The 22,876-nt window shown below is 43.3% G+C and overlaps 1 protein-coding gene across 1 annotated transcript in view; it reads right to left on the reverse strand.

The window, feature by feature from the left end:
* Positions 1-15,107: 15,107 nt before the first annotated feature.
* Positions 15,108-22,876, reverse strand: part of cacna1c (calcium channel, voltage-dependent, L type, alpha 1C subunit) — a 1,337,968-nt gene continuing 1,330,199 nt past the window's right edge. The window contains exon 49 of the mRNA XM_078568241.1: positions 15,108-22,360. Within this exon, the coding sequence (XP_078424367.1) occupies positions 22,067-22,360 (294 nt within the window). The 3' untranslated portion in view covers positions 15,108-22,066. The remainder of the gene's footprint in view (positions 22,361-22,876) is intronic.

Raw genomic sequence — 22,876 nt, forward strand, 5'->3', positions numbered from 1 at the left:
TGTAAAACCTTGAGAACTGGTGGGCTGATTCCTGAATTTAGAGCCGCATCTCAAACAAACCACTTAAAATTATAGGTTATGGCAGGTGTTTAAGGCGTCACTCTGGGATTTTTAAATAACTCCGCTTTACCATAATAACAAGATAAAGGCAGGTGTCTCAGTCCAGGGCCGCCACCCCATGCTTTGTGCAACCTTCCCTGCACGCTGATGCTGTGCCTTCACTGTCACTGGTCACATCAGTTATGCCTGCATCTCAATTGGGCTTATCATTGGTGCCAGAATGTCCTGGGCCGGTGGTACAGAGTTCCATCATTCTCTCTGTGTGCTCCCAGCAACTTTGAGGTGCAGCTGGCCCCCATCTCTTCAGCGTCTATGTTCGGTGACAGTGTGGTCCTGAAGGGTTCAGCTCACGAAGGATGCGATAGGATCAGAGCGCAAGCACTGTGTCATCAGCCAGATAGGAGTCAGACATTCACACAAGTTATGTGAGGATTTATGGAGTATCTCCACTGCATGTCATCATCATTCTCCTGGAATGTAGGGATTATGAGCATTCGCTGTGTCTCCATGACAGAAGGCTTATCACACAGGGTATGTGCACTGCCATCAGCCAGACTGGAGTCAAACATTCACAGATGCAATGTGAGGACCTATGGAGTCTCCTCATTGCATGTTGTCATCATCCTCCACAAATCTAGAAACTATGAGGACCTCCCAAGCGTGCCTGCCTTGTCTGGCTAGTGCGATGGCCTCATCGCTGTCATCCTCACCTTCAAGGGCCTCCTTACCCTTATCCCTGTTGATGTCCTCCTCATTGGAGGAGATGTGCAGCTTCCCTATCTTCTCTTCAGTCAGCTTCTCTCCCTGTTGCAATGCCAGGTTGTGAAAGGTGCAGCAGGCGGCAACGATGTGTGATACTCTCTGTGAACTATATTGCAGGGCTCCACCAGACCGGTCCAGGCACCCAAACCTCATTTTCAATATCCTGGTGGTTTGTTCCAACAAGTTGTGAGTTGCAGCATGAGGCTTGTTATACCTTCACTCTGCTGCAGTCTGAGGCTGCCGCTCCATGGCCTCAAGGCTGTTGCTCCTTGTCCCCAAGGAGCCAACCCTGCAGCCTCTGTGGACCCTGGATGATGTCAGGGATCTGAGACCTACTGAGAATGTAGGGTTTGTGGACAGTCCCTGGGAACTGTGCACAGAGCTGCAGGACGGGTTTGTGTGGGCGATACACCAGCTGAACATTCAGTGTGTAGAAGCCCTTGTGGTTGAGGTAGTTGAGCCACAGAGATCTGAGCGCCACATGAGTGCAGTTGATGCCACCCTGCATCTGTGGGAAACCTGAGATCTGGGTAAATCCCAGCGCTCTTGCTCCTTGGCTTTCCTGATTCCGGGCGAAATGCACAAAGTTCTGTGCCTTCATGAAGGTGGTGTGAGTGATCCCATAGATGCATTTGTGGGTCGAGGCTTGCGATATCCCACAGTGGTCACCTGTGGAGGCCTTAAAGGAGCCACTGGAGTAAAATTGAACGACAGAGTCACTTTCATGGCCACTGGCAGTGGGTGCCGTCCATTTCCCTGTGGTACCAAATCCTGCAGCAGCTGGCAGATGTGACCGACCAGTTCCCTGGACATGCGGAGTCTTCGGTGACACTGGTTCTCGGTCATCTGCAGGAATGACAAGCACTATCTGTAGACCCTGGGCCTAACTAGGTGCCGGCCAGCGATGGCTTGCTGTGGCTCTTCAGTGGCAATGCCCCACTGCCCCTTCTTCCTGAGGGTGCTGCTCCTCCCTCTGCCCAGCCAGGTGCCTCCATCTCTCTCTTCTCCTTTGTCTCCACTCTCTGTAAGCCATGAGGCATACAGCTAGTTCACCAGGCTCCATGCCCCTAATGTACTCCTGCAGGATGAAAGAGAGAGATGCGTGGGTTAGTTCGGGTGTACTTAGAACCTCTCTTGGTTAAGTCTGAAGGCCCCTTAACGCATCCCGGGGAGTGCTGGACACCACATGGATGGCCAGAGTTTAATGCGCTGCAAGGCTGCCCGAAACCCCAACCACCTCCACCCCACTCCACCTGACCGATTGGCTGCAGCTTTGCCTATTGGACTACACACTGTGCTCTCAGCTCAGACACAGGCATTCTCCTAACCCATACTCCAAGGCTGCACTGTTAGCTTGAACCATCGAAGAAACTGGTCCAAACCAGGATGATGACATAGCTGTGGGTGACCCCCCAATTGACTGCTCCATGGCCAGCTTTCGCAAGGAGATTGTACAATGTGCCCAGTCATCCAACTGTTCTACAGTCCACTAGAATGCTCATTAGTTTGTAGTCTGTGCCCTAGAGTTGAAAAGCTCTGGAGCATTTGGTGGTTCTTTCATGCCTCTATGTTGTTTTAGTGGGCAAATAAGCTAGAGGCCCGACTCCAAGCATGTCATTGTGGCTGCACTTGAACTGTCTTTGGTGTGGAGAATGGTCACTTTATACAAGGTTTCCCTAATGTGTGGCTTTCTCACTCTCTGCCACTCTGCATGTGCTTGTGCCCTTACCCCGCCAACTACCACCATCCGAGGTCCAGCCCTTACCCCCCCCAACTACCACCATCCGCAGGGCAGCCCTTACCCCCCAACTACCACCATCCGCAGGGCAGCCCTTACCCCCCCAACTACCACCATCCACAGGGCAGCCCTTACCCCCCCAACTACCACCATCCGCAGGGCAGCCCCTACCCCCCCCCCCAACTACCACCATCCACAGGGCAGCCCTTACCCCCCCAACTACCACCATCCGCAGTCCAGCCCTTACCCCACCAACTACCACCATCCAAGGGCAGCCCTTACCCCCCCAACTACCACCATCTGCAGGGCAGCCCTTACCCCCCAACTACCACCATCCACAGGGCAGCCCTTAACCCCCCAACTACCACCATCCGCGGGCAGTCCTTACCCCCCCCAACTACCACCATCCGCAGTCCAGCCCTTACCCCCCAACTACCACCATCCACAGGGCAGCCCTTACCCCCCCAACTACCACCATCCACAGGGCAGCCCTTACCCCCCCCAACTACCACCATCCGCAGTCCAGCCCTTACCCCCCCAACTACCAACTTCCGCAGTGCAGCCCTTACCCCCCCCAACTACCACCATCCACAGTCCAGCCCTTACCCCCCCCCAACTACCACCATCCACAGTCCAGCCCTTACCCCCCCCAACTACCACCATCCGCAGGGCAGCCCTTACCCCCCCCAACTACCACCATCCGCAGGGCAGCCCTTAACCCCCCAACTACCAACATCCGCAGTGCAGCCCTTAGCCCCCCCAACTACCACCATCCGCAGGGCAGCCCTTACCCCCCCCAACTACCACCATCCGCAGGCAGCAATTGCCCCCCACCCCATCCACCAAAACCCGCACCAACCACAGGGCAGCCCTTGCTGTGGCAACGTACAGTAAGCCAGCCGGGAGAAAGCGACTTGCCTGTACCCTCGCCTGAATGCTCGATGCCTTAACCTTGAAGTCCAACAGGCGGCTGTTGTGAGTGCTGCGCAACGTTACTGTGCATTTATCTTCAAGTTCCCCTCGAAGTGCAATTCACCAGGTGCATGCCTTATAAATGCTGTTGTGAAACACAGCGGCGTGCAATTGCATCAATGTGCCTGGATGATCAAGGGTGGGAGGATGATTCCAGTGAGCACGGCTTATAATAATATGCAGATGTATTAAAATGATGTTCCCAATGTGTGGTGGCTGGAAACATCTGCATTGAGGGGTGGAGCAGATAATTGCAACCTGATTTCATGATGGCGTGAAACCGATTTTTGACCTTCCACCATATTGTCCACTCACTCCTACCATGATGCCTGTGCCAATGGGCACGGAAAATTCCACCCTTTACGTGCCAACCTCTTATACTACACCTCCCCCAATTCTTTATCCAATATATTTTAAGTGATTATAGTTTACATTATGTCTTATATTGTTATTCCCATTATACATTTACATTGTCAGTACTACATTATCTCTGCCCCATCTCGCCTCTTCAAGTCCTTGAACTCAAAGGTTCATGTGGTCAGGGGGCCTTATAACCCACAAAATCTCAGAATCACAGAATTGTTATGGTGCAGAAGGTGGCCATTCGGCCCATTGTGTCTGCACCCTTCTATATCTCATTCGCACGCCTGTCAGAGGAGTGGTAAATTCTTCCACTGCTGGTTCTTCCTATAGGTTTAGATGTTGTTCTGGCACCTGGGTATGTTTTCATCCTTTTCTTCCATTCTTTCGTGTTGAACTGCACTTGGTCAGTCCGGCTGTTGCGTTGATCGTTGGTTGCTGCTACTCGAACTCGTTTCTTGTGGGTTGGACAAACATTGTGCTCATCCCCTTGTCATTTCTTTCGCTTCTTCTGTCATCATTTTTGTCATCACATGTACTCTGCGGTGGAGGATGAGCATTCCTGTGACTAGATTGGGGTTCAGTGCTGTGCTCACCTCTGCTTTTTGCTGTCGGCAATGGATGACTGGTACTGCGTTCCAGTATCTTTTGTGGCTTTGGCTTGCTGGCTGGGAGTTGCAGTGTATGTTCAGTGTTTGCAGTGTTGACCTGCTGTACCGTTGTTGGAGCCAGCAGTTGAGGCTTATCAGGCTGCTGGTGGCTCTCTTTTACATCCTCCACTAGAGGCATCATGGTTAACTCCTGGGTGATTGGCTGGTCTGATCATTGAAGGTTTTCCAGCACCTGTAATGAGAATGGACAAACCTGCTCCGCAAAGAGAGCAGACAGTTCAGAGCCGAAGTACAAGTCAGCATACTCTTTATTGTTTGAGTACTTGGGAACATGCAGTTCTGTATGATTAATGACAGTGGTTGTCTTGACATCTTCTGCCATTTTGAGGAGATCCAGGGCTACACAGGCATCTCTGCTCAAGACAGAGAAAGGCTGGTTATGGATGACATACATCAGATTGAAGGTTTGTTTGCTGTCATATCTTAGTGTTCCAGAATCATGCCTATGACCAGAAGTTGATTCCTTCAGGAGTGCTGTGTCTGTTATTCAAAGCCAGAGGTCTTTTAGCCATGGTTCTTTGTCTGACAGAGCTGTTACGCTGGCTCATGAGCCTAATTTTAAATTTGTTAAATGGCCATTGACTGAGATGTACACATTCCAAAGTGAGAAACCAAAATCTTTGACCTTGTCCAAGAAGCATGGCTGTGTGTCTTCCGGGCTTGCAGTCTGAACCTTGTGGATGATCTTTGAACCTTCTGTGCGTTTCAAAGATTTGGTCTTGCACAATTTGCTGCCATGTACAATCCTGTTGCATTGATGGCATTAAGCTGAAATTTCAGTGCAGTGATCTCATCTGTGGGAGTGCTTTGATCCACTGCATTGGCATGGTCACTCTGCTGGCTAATTCAGGCATTGATTTCCCTGGCCTGGAATGTCCCTGTGTCTTTGTTGCTTAACTAGCTAAACTGTACATTGGCCTCTGCATCACAGTTTATTTTCTCCCCTTGGTTCTGTGCTGCTCATGGAGTTCTGACTGCTAACTACCTGGATTGTCCTTCCCAGAGTTAGATCTTCCTTTGCTTGCATGAGGTAAGAGTGTGCATTGTCCGCTATTCCTACCACTGTTCCTTCCCTGATGAGTTCAGGTTTTAAGATTCCTTATTCACAACCTTCTGCCATCTTGTACAGATCATTGATGAATGAATCCAAAGGTTCTCCTTGCTGCTGAACTTGTTGTTAAATTTAATTCTTTTGAGTATTTTATTGCTTCTTACATTTCAATAAATGTCGAAAGATTTTAGAACAACTACAAATTTGGCGGATGCTTTGTTGATTACCTGTCTTGCAATAATGTCATTCCGCAATTGGGCCTATCAAGTAAAGCAGTGTGTTAACCTGCCCTGCTTCAGACTTTTTGTATAAACCTGAAGTGATGCTTCTTCTTAGCAATTTTTTCCCCCAAAGTCCCCAGTTATGTGATTGATCTGGGCCTTGGATTAGCCCGTATTGATTTGGAAGTGTGTAATTCTGATCGATGGTTAAATTTTTAAAAGTCTAGGTTCTACTTTAAGAGATTTATGAATTTCAAGACAGCAGCACCGTTCACTTGCAGATAAAGGGATTTCCCGCCCTTGCCAATTTTGATGAGCTCCACTACAACGGCAATCCTGACCAGCTTGAAAATAAATTCTCAACAATGGCTGCCTGGATTGCCTGCCTGCAAAATTCTCTTGCTCAGTGTTTTACTTTAAATTCATGAATTTGTTGAATCCTGCGTTTTGCTTTCTCTCAGTTGAGTTTAGAAGTTATGATTCTCCCTGATTATTTAATTATTTTTTCTGTTTCATGTTGAGCTTGGATGACACTTGTAAGGCAACGACTCGGATTGTTTTTTTCAGCGATAGGCTTTTTTCAAACTGCACCTCTGACTCTAAATTATTTAACGTTTTCTCTGGACTTGCTGTAGCCTGGAGGTTTAAAAAATTTAGCTCACCCCTGCTAGGTCTTTAAACCCCTGCTTCTGGAGCTTCTTTTCAGGTCAGACTGCTTTGCTGAATTTTTTTCTCAGTCTTTCAGCATTTTAATTTTTCTCTGCAGTTTCTGTAAAGTTTTTCCACAAGCTGTTGTTAGTTACAGTTCGGTAGGTCTAAAGAAGTCTTTGTAGTCATACTTAGGTTAACTGTAAGTCCATATTGACTCTAAGAACTATTTACAAATATGCAATAAAGTGTACAAGCTAGGAGCTGTCTCCATGCTTGCTGGTACACATAACTCTGTCTAACGCGAGGCTGACCCTGGGTGCAGATTGTGTGCTCTCTTACATCACTGTGTGGGTCAGTCCCATATTAACCCAAGATGTGCCAGATCCTTATACTATAGTATGATTCTGTATGGCTATTGGGACAGCTCTTCCAATTTTGGCATAATCCCCCAGATGTTAGTGAGGAGGACTGCATTTGCTGTTGTCGTTCCCTTGGTTGATGTCCAACTTTCACTTTCATTCCTTTTTGTAGGCTTTGTAGCAGTTTAATACAACCGAGTGGCTTGATAGGCCAATTCAGAGGCCACCACATTGCTGAGTCTGGAGTCCCATGTCGGCCAGACTAGGCCAGGATGGCAGATTTCATTTCCTAGATGACATCAGTGAGCCAGATGGGTTTTTACAACAATGACATCATGGTCACTATTACCAAGACTAGCTTTTAATTCCAGATTTTATTAATTGAATTTAAATTCTACCATGGTGAGATTTGAACCCATGTTCCGAGAGAATTAGTATTGACCTCTGGATTACTCGCCCAGTAGCATTACCACTACACCACTGCCTCCCCCTGTCATATTAGAAAAGTAGACTCTATAAGAGTACAGGTATTATTGAACGAGGCAAGAAGCACATTTGATGAGCTGATCTTTCTTGATTAAATCTGGTCTCGAAGAATTTTGACAGAAGTAAAGGGTATCATGAACAATGAGAATCAGCCCTTGTCTCAGTTTTACAGTTGGCTGTGCTCAGGGAAAAGGCTACAATCCCTCAGAGGCAGGACAAATCAATCCCTGAACCCATTTGTACCCTTTGTAAGAGCTTTTAACAGGAGTTTTATGTATGGATGAGGATATGCAGTCATGGGGGAACTCACTAACTGATGATTTTAATGCATTGGAGTGGCTTTTAATACCTATTTTAATTAAATTTAGACCTCTGTGATAGGGTGATTTTTTTTCTTTTTATTGTTATTATTCAATTATATGTATTCCTTTAATGAACGAGCAATGTACCCGAAATGAATTTCCATACGGACAATAAAGTAAAATTGACGAATTCTTTTTATGAAATATTATGGAATGCTTTCTGCATTAAAGGTGCTGGAAAAATCCAAGTTGTAGTTGTTATTGAGAGCAAATTAATTTATTGATTAAATTTGAGTTGGGAAGGGATAGCTTCCATTCTCTCATTCGTGGAACTTGGAAGGCAAGTTGCAAATAGAATGGCTCAATGGTAACACATATGTCTCTATGTTAGAAGACTCTGGGCGGAATCGTCCCAGATTTGCACTAAGTGCGGTAGTAGACGTGAAAAGTGACCTCTTACCTGCTGGCTGCAATGGTGGGTTTTCACACCATGTTGTTCCCTTCCTGCCTCATTAATTATGCAGCCACAGGAAACACGTTGTCTCACTGGTGGGCCCAAGCAAGCCCTAGCCCTGCAGCCGTTGAAAAGCCACCCCTGCCTTATGGCTGGTCTGGAAGGTAGAGACCTGCCTGTGAGCACCCCCTAGAAGTGATGTGGTGCTGCCTGTGAAGCCTGGTGTTGATGACCAGGAGTGCTGCCTGAAGGAAGGTAGGCAAACAAACCTCAAAGCCCCGAGTGAAGTTTAGGTCACCAAGTGCATGTCACTTATGTACAATCGTGAAATACATCAGCGTGCAATCATGCCAACGTGCCTGCATGATCCAGCGTGGGGGATGATTCTGGCGAGCAGGGCTTATAATGAGATGCTAAAGGTTCCCGATGTGTGGCGGTGAGAAACGTGGCCCACTTTTGACGGGTGGAGAAAACGAACGCCATCTGGTTTCACAACAGCGTAAAACCGATTTTTGGCCTTTTTGCCATGTTGCCGACTTATTATGCCAAACACGACTGCTGCCAACAGCAGCAGAAAATTCCACCCTCTAGGTTCAAACCCTACCCTAGCACTTAATGATATAATCCAGACTTAGATTAGTGAAGATTAAGCTCTGGGATTCCCTCTCACTTTTCAACTTTAAGATACTCCTTAAACCTCACCTCTTTCACCAAACTTTTGGCCGAATACCCTAATACCCCCTTATGTAACTTGGTGTTATATTTTGTTTTATAATGTTCCTGTCTGTTCCTTGCTTTTATTACATTAAAGGCACCATATAAATATAAATTGTGTTTGAAAGGGTACTACAAAGGGTACTACTCAGGGGTTGATGTATTTTGCTTGAGGAGTTAAACTGATGCCCCATTCACCTGTCAGGTAGACTTAAAAGAGTTCATTGTATTCCGTAGGAAGTTTCCTGGTGTCTTAGCCAACATTAATTTTTAACCTAGCACCACCAAAACAAATTAACTATTCATTTATCTAATTTTTAATATGTGAGATGTCAAGGTTGCAATTCCATTTATGTAATCGCTAGTCTGAAATGTTCCATCTATTAAAGTAAACAGTTGGAAATCTGGACTTTTGAGTACAGAATGGAAACCTGTGTCCTGGTGCAATCTTGAGGCCTCAATCCTGCAAGGTGCTATACTGCTACCAAATTTAAATGATCCAAGCTTCAATGGTCAGTCAGCTAAATGTCAAATTCCACCCCTTTGAGCCACCACGATGTCAGATCTGGCAGAGATCAATGGAGTCTCCTGGTGTAAATACCAAAATAATTCCAGAGCATTATCACTTCCTACTTCTTGATGAGAAGAACCTGAGAGAGGAGGACCCGGAGACAGGCAGCAGCACCTAAAGGTGTGGGGGTGAGGAGGATCCAGAGACAGGCAGCAGCACCTGAAGGAGTGGGGGTGAGGAGGACCCAGGGACAGGCAGATTACAGTGTTAAATGTGTGGCTTAATGATTGGTATGGAAAAATGGGTTTCGATTCATGGGGCACTAATACCAATAAATGGAGAAAATGGGAGCTGTATCATTGGGACTGTCTTCACCTGAAATGTGCCATGACCAGTGTTCTGACGAGTCATAAAGCAAGGGCAGTAGAGAGTGCCTTAAGCTAAATAGTGGGGTGAGGAATCAGGTGAGGGAAGATGTGATAAAGAGAGAGGGCAAAGCACGAGAACAAGGTAGCAATAAGACAATTGATATTCAAAGTGTGGCAGGAAGGGACAGAGAGTACAACCTAAGAGTATGTCAGCAGATAAGGCTAAATGCTGCAAAAATAATAAAAAGACAGAATTAGAGGCCCTCTATCTGAAAGCATACAGCATTCACAACAAGGTGACAGCACAAATAGAAGTAAACAGGTATGATCTAATTGCCATTATGGAGATGTGGCTGCAGGGTGACCAGGACTTGGAACTGAGTGTTCAAGGGTATTCAACATTTAGGAAGGATGGGCAAAAAAGAAAAGGAGGTGGGGTAGCACTAAACATAAAGGATGAGATCAGTACATTAATGAGAGGATATTAGATTGGAAGATTAAGATGTAATTAATAATTTCATTGTAAAGGAGCATCTAGGGAAAAGTGCCCATAGTATGATAGAATTTTATATTAAGTTTAAAAGTGATGCATTTCGATCCGAAACTAGGTTCTTAAATCTAAACAAAGGAAACCATGGAGGCATGATGGGCAAATTCCATCATTAGATTGATAGATTGGGAAACTACATTAAAATGTCTGACAGTAGACAGGCAATGTCTAGCATTTAAAGAATCAGTACATGGTTTACAACAAATTTACATGCCTTTGAGGCACAAAAATCCAGCAGGAAACGTGATCCAACCATGGTTAATTGGAGAAGTTAAAGATTGCATTAGATCAAAGGAAGATCAAAGGATAAAGGGCAGAATTTTACGTTCCGTGAGCGGGCGTGCGCCCAACCTGAACAGGCATAAAATCATGCGAGATGATGTTGGGTGAGCATCCTGACATCGTCTTGCACTCGCATGATATTTCGTTTTGTGGGCGCGCGCAAAAGTCGGAAGCGCAACTGCCAACAATTAAGCAGGCAACCAAACCTTTTAACGGCGCAATTGTCAGTGACTTTTCGTGACCTGTCCAACCTTATGGTTGGCAGATGGGCCAATCGGCCAGGTGGGCTTTACATTTTTGATGAAGCTTCATCCAATGAAGGCATAAAATCTCCAATAGGAAATAAAATAAAAAGAAATGTCTTTTTTATGCGGTATGCTTTCAGGTGCTTGATTGTGCTTCATGGACATTTGTTGCAGCTATTTTGTGCATTATTTCATTATTTGCAGATCTGCAGCTCTCTGAGGTAGCTGTCTGCCTTCATGAAGCTCAGTGGAAGCGCTCACATGCGCCCGTGGTGATGTTGTCGCCCGCCCTCTTCCCGCCCCCACCCCAGCAGCGCTGAGCTTTTCAGCGCGTGTTTCATGCTGGCTGGCCGTTAATGGTAACCCCCAGGATGTTGATATTGGGTGGTTCAGTGATGGTAATGCCATTGAATTTCAAGATGGTTAGATTCTCCCTTGTTGGAGATGGTCATTGCCTGACACTTGTGTGGCATGAATGTTACTTGCCACTTAGCCCCAGCCTGGATATTGTCCAGATCTTGCTGCACTTGGACATGGGCTGCTTCTGTATCTGAGGAGTTGCGAATGGTGCTGAACATCGTGCAATCATCAGAGAACATCCTGCTTCTGACCTTATGATGGAAGTAAGGTCATTGATGAAGCAGCTAAAGTTGGTTGGGCTGAGGACACTACCCTGGGGAACTCCTGGACCTGAGATGTCCTGGAGCGGAGATGACTGACCTCCAACAACCACAACCACCTTCCTTTGTACTAGGTAGGACCCCAACCAGTGGAGAGTTTTCCTCAGATTCCCATTGACGCCAGTTTTGCTAGGGTTCCTTGATGGCATACTTGGTCAAATACTGCCTTGATGTCAAGGGAAGTTACTCTCACCTCACCTCTGGAGTTCAGCCCTTTTGTCAGTGTTTGAACCAAGACTGTAATGAGGTCAGGAGCTGAGTGGCCCTGGCGGAACCCAAACTGAGCGTCAATGAGCAGGTAATTGCTAAGCAATTACTTGATAACACTTGATAACACTGTTGATGACCCCCTCCATTCATTTACTGATGATCAAGAGTAGACTGATGGGGCAGTATTGGCAGGGTTGGATTTGTCCAGCTTTTTGTGTACAGGACACACCTGGACAATTTTCCACATAGCCGGGTAGGTGCCAGTGTTGTAGCTATTCTGGAACAGCGTGGCCAGGGGCATGACAAGTTCTGGAGCACAAGTCTTCAGTATTATTGTCGGAATATTGTCAGGGCCCATAGCTTTTGCAGTATCCAGTGCCCTCAACTGTTTCTTGATATCACGTGGAGTGAATCAAATTGGCTGAGGAGTGGCATCTGTGATGCTGGGGACTGCCAGAGGAGGCCGAGATGGATCATCCACTTGGCACTTCTGGCTGAAAATTGTAGAGACAGTCTCAGCCTTATCTTTTGCTCTGATGTGCTGGGCTCCACCATCATTGAAGATGGGGATATTTGTGGATCTCCTCCTCCAGTAAGTTGTTTAATTGTCCATCCCCACTGGTTGTGGCAGGACTGCGGAGCTTAGATCTGATCCGTTGGTTGTGGGATTGCTTAATTCTATCACTTGCTGCTTATGCTGTTTGGCACGCAAGTAGTCCTGTGATATAGCTTCACCACATTGACTCCTCATTTTTAGGTATGCCTGGTGCTGCTCCTGGCATACCCTCCTGTACTCTTCATTGAACCAGGATTGATTCCTTGGCTTGATCGTAACGGTAGAGTAGGGGGAAATGCCAAGTCATGAGGTTACAGGTTGCGGTTGTATACAATTCTTCTGCTGCTGATGGCCCACAGCGCCTCATGGATGCCCAATCTTTAGTTGTTAGATCTGTTCGAAATCTATCCCATTTAGCATGGTGGTAGTGCCTCACAACACGATGAAGGGTATCCTCAATGTGATGGCGGGACTTCGCCTCTACAGTGACTGTGTGGTGGTAACTCCTACCGATATTGTCATGGACAGATGCATCTGCGGCAGGCAGGTTGGTGAGGATGAGGTCAAGTATGTTTTTCCTCTTGTTGTTTCCCTCACCACCTGCCGCAGACCCAGTCTAGCAGCTGTGTCATTTAGGACTCATCCAGCTCGGTCAGTAGTGGTGCTATCGAGCCAATCTTAGTGATGGACATTGAAGTCCCCCACCCAGAGTCTATTCAGCACCTTTGCCACGTTCAGTGCTTCCTCCAAGTGGTGTTCAACATGGAGGAGCACTGATTCATCAGCTGAGGGAGGGAGGTATGTGATAATCAGCAAGAGGTTTGCTTGCCCATGTTTGGCCTGATGCCGTGAGACTTCATGGGGTTCGGAGTCAATGTAGAGGACTCCCAAGGCAACTCCCTTCTGACTGTATACCACTGTGCCGCCACCTTTGCTGGGACAGGACATACCCGGGACGGTGATAGTGGTGTCTGGGACATTATCTGTAAGGTATGATTAGGATGACTATGTTAGGCTGTTGCTTAACTAGTCTGTGAGACAGCTCTCCCAATTTTGGCACTAGCCTCCAGATGTTAGTAAGGGGAACTTTGTAGGGTTGACAGGGCTGAGTTTGCCGTTGTTGTTTCCAGTGTCTAGGTCCATCCAGTTTCATTCATTTTTTTGTGACTTTGTAGCGGTTTGATATAACTGAGTGGCTTGCTAAGCCATTTAAGAGCCAGGATGAAGAGTAAAGTCTGACGTCACACGTAGGCCAGACAAGTAAGGACGGCAGATTTCCTTCCCTGAAGGATAAATGGGTTTTTACGACAATGGTTTCATTGTCAGCATTAGACTTTAAATTCAAATTCCACCATTTGCCATGGTGGGATTCAAACCCAGGAACCCAGATCATTATTCTGGGTTTCTGGGTTGCTAGTCCAGCAACAATACCACTACACCATTGCCTCACCTGATGGTATGTTGGTCTTTATTGCAAGAAGATTTGAGTACAGAACTCTTGCTGCACTTGTAAACAGCCTCGGGGAAACTGCACCAGGAGTATCATGTACAGTTTTGGTCTCCTTACTTAAAGAAGGTGGTATTTGCCATAGATAGAGTGCAATGAAGGTTCACCAGACTGATCCCTGGGATGGCAGAATTGTCCTATGAGGAGAGGTTGAGGAGACTGGACCTACGTTTTCTTGAGTTTAGAAGAATGAGAGGTGATCTAATTGAAGCATAGGCCAGGATTTCCCGGTCAGCGAGCGCGGGGCAGGACCCGCTCGCTAACATGTAAAATGACATGGGATGTCATCGGGTGGAACTCCCGTCGTCACCGTGCCCCATTTAAATTTTCAGGTAGGTGGGGGCTCAGCAGTATCAGCTGTGTGCCCGCCGACCTGTCAATGGCCAATTGAGGGCATTGACAAAGTCGTTAAACTGGTTAATGGACCTGCCCGTCCAACCTTAAGGTTGGCAGGCAGGCCAGGAGCCCTGGCGGGCATTAGAAAAAGCATGAAACCTCATCCATGGGTGGGATGAGGTTTCATGTAGTTTTTAAAATATGTAATTAAAGTGTATTTAAAAGTTATGGACATGATAGTGTCTCATGAGGGGACATGTCAGGGAAATTTTTTTTTCTAATTTTTCAGATTTTTTATTGTAGAGCCGATCTCCCTGAGGCAGCACTTAGCCTCAGGGAGATGAGTGCGCTCTTTCGCGTGCATGAGCGAAAGAGTGCACTCTCAGCTCAGGGAATCCCCCCCTTACCCGCACAGTGAGCACATAGCGCTTCCTTGCAGACAACAAGCTTGGTGGGCCTTAATTGGCCCATTCACGTAAAATGGCGGCACGCCCCTGATCGGGGGTGCTGATCGGAGGTGCGCCGATCGGAGGTGCGCCGATCGGAGGTGCGCCGATCGGAGGTGCGCCTCTGTGCGCCCGCTCTTAAACTTCCCCCCCAAAGGGGGGAAAATTCTGCCCATACAAAATTCTTACAGGGCTCGACAGGGTAAATGCAGGAAGGATGTTTCCCTCTGGCTGGAGGTCTAGAATCAGGGGACACAGTCTCAGAATAAGAGGTAGATCATTTAGGACTCAGGTGAGAAGAAATTTCTTCACTCAGAAGGTGGTGAATGTTTGAAATTCTCTACCCCAGAGGGCTGTGTAGCCTCAGTCATTGAGTATATTCAAGACAGAGATCCATAGATTTCTAGATATTAAAGATATCAAGGGATATGGAGAATGTGTGGGAAAATGGCATTGAGGTAGAAGATCAGCCATGATTTAGTTGAATGGCAGAGCAGGCTCGAGGTGCTGAATTGCTTACTCCTGCTCCTATTCCCTATGTTCCTAAATCTGTAATACCCACAGAGAAAAAATGCTTAACTGTGGCCTAGCACAACAACAAACTGAGGCATGGTGTTAGGAAATTTAATTTATTTGCAATTTTTAATAACATCATTCCTTAGATAAAAATGCAATCTTACAGGAATATACATTGTCCAAATTAAAGGTTAACTTATAACTTGTTTTAGGTCAATACATTCTAAATTTTACGTGCGAGGGCAAGACGGATTATCCCACCATAGACAGAATAACATTACAGTTACAAACTGTACATTGGTTATTTACAAACAATCTATTTTTCTGTTTGGTTTTTTTTAACAGCATACAAAAGTGTCAAATTTAGTGACTCAAAACTGTTCAAACAGGTGGTAAAGAGAAGGGAATTAATCATGTATTCTGCATGCAATACTAAATAATAGCAATTTAAATAAAACAACAACTTTTGCAAACCCTACCAACAGTGTTTCAGATAATTCTGGATTCACTCATGTGCCTGACAGAAATAACTTTCCACAAATAGTCAGTTACCATTTATATCTGACACATATAATTTTGCGGATTGAAGGGAAAAAAGTGTTAAGTGTAATTGTAAAAGACAAGTGCTTTTCAAATGTACACGCTACAATTTTTCCTCCTCTTTTTTGACCCTTGGCCTTGTCGTAGCTGACCAGCATGTGAAATTCCAGTCCAATAATCACCATTGAACATAGGCCTGGAGCTTCCACGAAGCCGCAATCATCGTCGGATTGCTGCTCCACTCAAACTTCAGAAATGCGGAATGCACAATCCCGCAAAGAACTCCATCGCGGTGCTGTGGCATCAGTGGGGAGACAGGACATGCCCCTTTTATGGCACTAGCTGCCATATAGTAAATTTAAATGTCCAGTGTGAATGGGTAGGGTGGGTAGATGGGTAAGTGGGTAGGTGGTTAAGTGTAAGTGGGTAGGTGGGTGATATGGCAGTTGGCTAGGTGGCAGGTAGGCTAGGTGGCAAGTGGGTGGGGTGGCAGATGGGTAGGCGGGTGAGTCAGTAGGTGGGTGAGTGGGTAGGTGGGTTGGGGGGTAGTCAATTCAGATCAGGTGGGTAGTCCAGGGGTCAGGGGAGGGTTGTCGGGTGTTGGGACGGAAGTCGGAGGGTCAGTGTGAGTGAGTGGGGAGTCACTTCTGTAGTTAGCCAGGAGTTGTACTAGGATTTTTCTGTCTAACATTTCCCGGGTAGTTATCCGGTTAAATACTGTGGAATGTCCAAAGTCTCCGACTCAGAGTTAGAGTTGGAGGCATTGGCGGATGGTCTTGTGGAGCAGGTGAATTGCCCATATGAAGTTCCATGGGGTCCTGAGTCCCATCTTGGGTCATCCGCCCGATCTCCCACCATCTGGAGACTGGAAGATCTGGGCCATCGTCTCACTGAAACCCTGCAATGTAAGCCATCAATGTATTGCCATGTTTTTCCCTCCTGAGCTTCTCTTTATGCAGCCCAAAACAGGCAAATTATTCTTTTATGGACATACAGTTTCTGTGACAGCTACAAAGGCCTGCGCTGTCTCCATTGCATGTTCCATGTTTTATTCCTTAGATTTTTTTTCAGGTAACTGAAGATTTTAAAGAAAGTCTGCCAAGTTGTTGTATTGGGCGATTACCTCATAATGCACCTGGAGCAGTGCTCCAGCTATATGCTACCCATTTCAAATAGGCATTGAAGAAGAAGCCACCATTAACATGTTGTCAATAAAAATGTAGGCACTCCTGCTTAGTGCCTCCACAGAATCCCCTACTCCCTGGTAACTATACATTCCCCATAGTCCTTCTGCCCCATGCACCTGCACCATGCCTTTTGCAGACTGTTAGCACCCTACAGTTATGACAGAGGCCCCCAGAGCCCAATTGAATTATGCAAGGTTAAGTTTGTTTTGTATCCGGACACACATGGCAGCACTACAGTTCCTGGGGTGCATAATCAGATCAACAATATATAAAGCTAACTACAAGGCCCAGTTCCATGCTGAAATTCTAAGAAGTTTGCCAAAGTTCAGTGAGACCTTAGGCTTGCATGTCATTAATATGCTTAAATTATAGGAATTCCAATCCCATTGAATATTTAATGTTGCAAAGCAAAATTTTCCAACAGAAATTAAAATTTATCACATTACAAAAACCCCTATAAATATTGTACATCCAGAATAAACAGAGCTACATTCGAAGCACCTCTTTAATTTACAGTATATAATCATAATAAAAATTAAATATGTAAATCCTTCTTATAATTAGCTTCAGTATGAAAATGTATTCAGAGGATCAAAAGACAGGGAAAATGAAAACAATGTTAAGACATAGAGCTGATGCTGGACACAGCCTTACTACTATATGGGACACAATAAAATATAAATAGGTTGTGGTTGAAGCTTTTAATTCCCCTTCCCAATTTTGCAACACCATCATTATCACTAGGTGCAAGCATAACACAAAAGATAGAAAGGGAGATAATCAAAACTGCTGATTAAATAACTGGCCTCTCAAACATTTTTAATGTTGCGAAGATGAGAACTTAAACTAAATAATTTAGCTTTAAAATGTGGGATCCTTTGTCTTGTTTATAGTCTGCATTTTATAAAGCTATATTTCCACATTTTTTGCAGATTTAATGTACATGAAATATTTGTTAACAGATGATAATGTGGACTGGATGATTTCTTTATTCATTATATAGTCTTCATCCCATCCCATATAATTAAAATTTGCCACATGATGGTGCCTATTGCATGATACTAGATATCATGCATACTCTTTCAGGCTCTACATTACCATTAGACTTTTCATATTGTACATCAAGGTCACACTGTTACCAATAGACAACTACACTCAGGACATAATGCTGAGCAAGCTGGAAGTAAAATAATAAAAATCAAAAATAAATTATTTGGTATAAATTACATACAAACCAATGGATGCTGTGAATTTAAGGTTGCTGGGTTTCTGCTGTACTGATATTGTCACTTATAATGAGTTCTGAAACTGCTTCAAAATGTTTCCAATTTTGGGGTATAATGTATTCAGATGGTTCTAAATCTCTATTCTCCCCTCAGGATTAGCACAGAGCCAGTGGGCAACCATACTGCTAAAAGCATAACTCAAGCACATACCAATTCATAGGGGTTGGTACCTGCTGACTGTGGGCGGGATCACCCTCCTCTATAGTAAAATGTGCGTAATAGTAAGTTGCATAAATATAGGAATTCCCGTCTGCAGTCTTGATATAAATCCTTCGATTAGTTTTCTCTGTATACATGAGGAGGGTTGCGATCTGAACAATCAATTGGTAGGTTTGGGGGAAACTGGGCTGTTGTCAATAGTGAGTTTTTCTCCAAAGTTCACATTGAAAAAAAGCCTAGAAGCTATGAAAGATCTATGCCTTCATGGAGATTTAACATTGGCATAGATTCAATAAATAACACAATCCTACAATTTACACTGAAAAGACATCAATTACATCCTAAAAGCAGCCAGTAGCATTGCTCGTATTTGATGTCAGAATGAGAAAATTATGCTCAGCATTTCAAATCTTTTTTCTTACCACAAATAATAACAGCCCCTTATATTTATGTACATCCCAAGCAACAAACTGCAGATGGCAGGCTGGGGTACTACATGAAGTTTCAAACTCTCAAACATGTGTATCAAGGAAAACACTGCTTCATATACAAACAAGGATTATATGTTGTAAGTAAAGAAAAATACTTTACTCATTGAAATGGAAACCAGTTTTAACCAAGGCAGTAGACTCGCAGACAATTAACAACTTAGGATGGCATGGGTTGCACTCAATCCTGAATCCAAATGGGACAGTGAAAAGTTAAAATTTGAAAGTACTTACAAAATACAAATGAAACTCTCCTTTCTTTGTTGCAGCTATTTACTTAGTCATCTCCTCTTTCAAACTTATACATGGAGGTTCCTTCTTAAAAATGTTTCATAGTACATTCAAAATAAGTGATTAACATTGAAACTGTTTCTCATCATAATGTATTAAATGACCTTTAAAAACATAAAGTAATGGACATTAAATTTTCAGGAATATTTTTGTTACTATCTTAATCTTAATTACATAGTTTTCATGCTCTGTATAGTCAAGTGGTTTATCTTTTGAGATACAGAGAAATATTTTCTAACAAGCCTATAATTTCTGCCAGCCAACTATTATCTCTAATTGTTTGCTGATGGTACCTTCCGAATTTTATAAAAATAGTGCTCATTCAGATCAGATATGTTGGACATTATTTATTTTCTCCTATACCCTAAAACAAATATTATTTAAGTCAAATGAAGATGATTGTTGCACAAGATTGTTCTCATAAATAGTGGAGATAGTGATTATATGACTTATAATTTTAGTTTATGGAAAAAATTGTTGCATATATAAATCAATTTTCACATACTTGATTATATTGCTTCTGAATGTAAAGTATATATGCCATAGCCTTACAAAGAGAAAGCTCAGATTATGAGTCACAGAAAAAAGTACTTTAAATTAACAATTAAACATGCAGCTTAGGTCTGAATAGCATACCTAATGTTGCCTCTAGCAGAATTAATGTATGTTCCAAATTTATGATGTCAGCACTTCCACACCTCTCATTTCTTACTCAAGTATTTTACCTAATATGTAGGTAATATGGCCCAGATAATATTTTTTAGAAATTCAAATTGCGAAGCAGATTTAAAAAAAAACTGTACATAAACAATCTTCAAGGCTAAGTTCACTGTCAATAATTTCATCTTTGACAAAATTCTCTGTTTTTGTGCTGTACCGAACACCAATTGAGAACACTGCAGCTTTTGTTTTCACCACCAAGAGATTCTGTTGCTTAATTTCCCTGCAGTGCATTTTGGATGGGATGACACAACTATTGCTGACTATTGGTCTACAGATGTTTTATATAAAATTTGTCACAGGATTTAGGAGAAATAATAAAAATATCTTTTCTTTATCAGTGAATGATCCTTTATGTGAGAAATAAATACAAAGCTGGATAAAACTAGCTAACTAAAGTGGCATTAATTTCCCAGGATGTGTTGTAAGTATCCAACCGATGGTAATATGTTTTAGTTGCACTCTACAAGCTCGATTTTTCAAGAAAACACAGCTTTGTGGTAGAGAACCTAGCAATTTTTTTGGAATTTACAATTTAAAGAAAAAGCTGAGATTCCACTTTAAATATAGGCACAACAACAGGATATTGCAACTTGAAAGGGTCAGGAGAAAATAAAGGTAAATTGAATAGTTAAATATTCATTGCACCTCCTTGCAGTAAACTCTCAGTCTGAGAGATTGCAAATCAGGGGGTAGAAACAAAATACAACAAGAACTACAACAACAGCAGTGAACACAAGATATGCAAAATCAGTATATTTTAAATATGTGAAGATGCTGTTTCATTGTAACTATAATATGTACATTTTTAATTTTGATTAAAAACGTTTACTTGATTCAGACTTAGAAAGCATTTAAAAGTTGGCACACTTGAATAGTTTAATGATTTCCATGCATCAGATATACACCAGTGTATTCAACAAATTCATTGGAAAGGAACTGCTTGGCACAAGTTATGTTTTTTTTTGTCTTTTTTCAAATATTAAAACTGAACTGAATTCAAGTATTACAGGTTCTCAAACAAAAGCAAATACAAGAATCCATCACACTGAATAGATATAGATCTATATTTCATACATACAGAAATATAAATTTATATCTATATTTACTCAGTTTTATATATATCTATATATATACATACGCATTCTTACTTATACATAATCTACGATTTAAAGTTAATACGCTTATATTGATTACAGTCACGCTTTATTGCATTGTTTTTGCATATCTTGTGGAACACAAGAGGATGGGATTTTGGTGCAAGACCAGTTAACCAATTTATCTCATAAAATTTCCACTGTCTAACTCATTGTAGACCCAAATCTGTCACAGATCCGCTACAAAATCATTTAAATAAATGTAAAATGGGTTCAAAATGTCATGTGGGATCTGAGCAGCCAATGGATAAATGGTATGTGTTATACTCAGAACCTTGGTACTGAAATCAGTTAAGCTACAATTTAAAATAAAGTATTATTCTCTAAAATGTAAATATTTTCATTATAGGGTGCATGCAGCAAGAACACTGAGTGATTCCACTTAATTATGAACTTCTCTCTAAAATATAAAATATCTCTTAACCATTAAAAAAAAACAAGGATCCGACAATCATGAAAGGAAAGAAACATAGAAAGTGGCTGGTCAAAAATTGCCATAACACAAACAAGCACATCCAAGTAAGAAATGACCCTGCTTTCAGAATGCAATCCCAATTGAAATAAGTGGGATGAACAGTACACCAAACAGCTCATAGTTTAGCTATAAGCATTCTTAAAAAGACTATCTTACTGACATTCTCCATCATTAAAAGCTGAAGCAGGGATGGCTAAATGCATCTGCGAATTGTATACATTTCCTCTTTTCTTTCCCACCAAGCATCTTAACTTCTTCAGAGTGTAAGATTCAAGGAATTTTACTTTCTGAGGTATTCTATAATAGGAGGGACAAATCCTTCATAAGATATATTTTGTGTGCATAAATGTGTTGTGTGTGTCATAATTTGCATTTCTTTTTGTTAAAAACCAAGGCTGATTTAGTTGTTGTTTGGGCAACCATTCAGCTAAACATACAACCTCTGTTGGACATCTATCACCTCCAAGGTCCCTCCTATACTCTTGAACCCTGACAATGTCTTAGCATATTTGAGATGTTGGATAGTATCTCTGTCGCAGGTTCAAATGTCATGCCGCTTTGCTACCTGAAGTCATGATTTTTATAATAATTTTAATTTTTTTAAAAAAAGCATTCAGAGCTACAATTGCTCAACTCAACTCCCAATTCACAACAGCAAATGAAGAAAGCAGCTGTTCTGGTTACGTCATGTCACAAGAACAGTGAGGCACTTCTGAAACAAACTTTAAGCAAAGAATAAAAACCATCTTCTGTCACTACAGAGTGCTTACATAAATCATCTCATCTGCAAATTCCTCCTCACTTTTTTCACAATCCTGCTCCTCTTCTGTGCAATCTTGCACAATATCCTGTTGCTGGTAGTCTCTGCAGTTTACAAAGGGTAACAGATTGCCATTTGGACTAGCCTTAGTGTTGCCATTGAGCAGGTTGTCTGCTGCATTTTCCATTTCCTCGATTGTCATATCACAGGCATCAGCAATTTCATGGGCTGTTGCCGCAATAAATTTTGGGTCTTGTGCGTATCGACCAAGCCCTTCTGAGATCAGAACCTTTTAGGCAGATAAAAGATGGACATTACTATAAAAAGCTATCATATTGGTCATAATAAGTAAGAATAATATCTTCTGATGCATTGAATTATGTAATCTATGGCAACGTTTCTCTTTAAGAACATGTAGCACACAGTGCACTGAGGTTCTACACAACAGAACGACTGAATGGCCTTCTCCCACTATTTGCTATGTAATATTTCCAAAAGCTGCTGCGCAGGTGTCAGGTAGGATGTAAAGTGTTTTTTGAGAGGTAGAAGGGAGATAGAAAAGGTGAATTGATCTGCAATTTTGCACACCTCCAGAACACCATTCAAAGGCTCAGGAAAAATTGAGTAATGTCTACACTTATGGGCTGAGTTTAACTGCGGCAATGAAAGCCAAGGGCAACCCTGCCATGGCCATTTCTGAAAGTCCCGACTCAATTCAATGACGATCAGGCAATTGGCTGCCTGATGTAGGACTAAGATCCTGCCTTAAAGAGCCGCCAGCCAATTAGTGTTGCCGGGCACAGTG

The sequence above is a fragment of the Cetorhinus maximus genome, chromosome 22, assembly GCF_964194155.1.
Source record: "Cetorhinus maximus chromosome 22, sCetMax3.hap1.1, whole genome shotgun sequence".
Taxonomy (NCBI): Eukaryota; Metazoa; Chordata; class Chondrichthyes; order Lamniformes; family Cetorhinidae; genus Cetorhinus; species Cetorhinus maximus.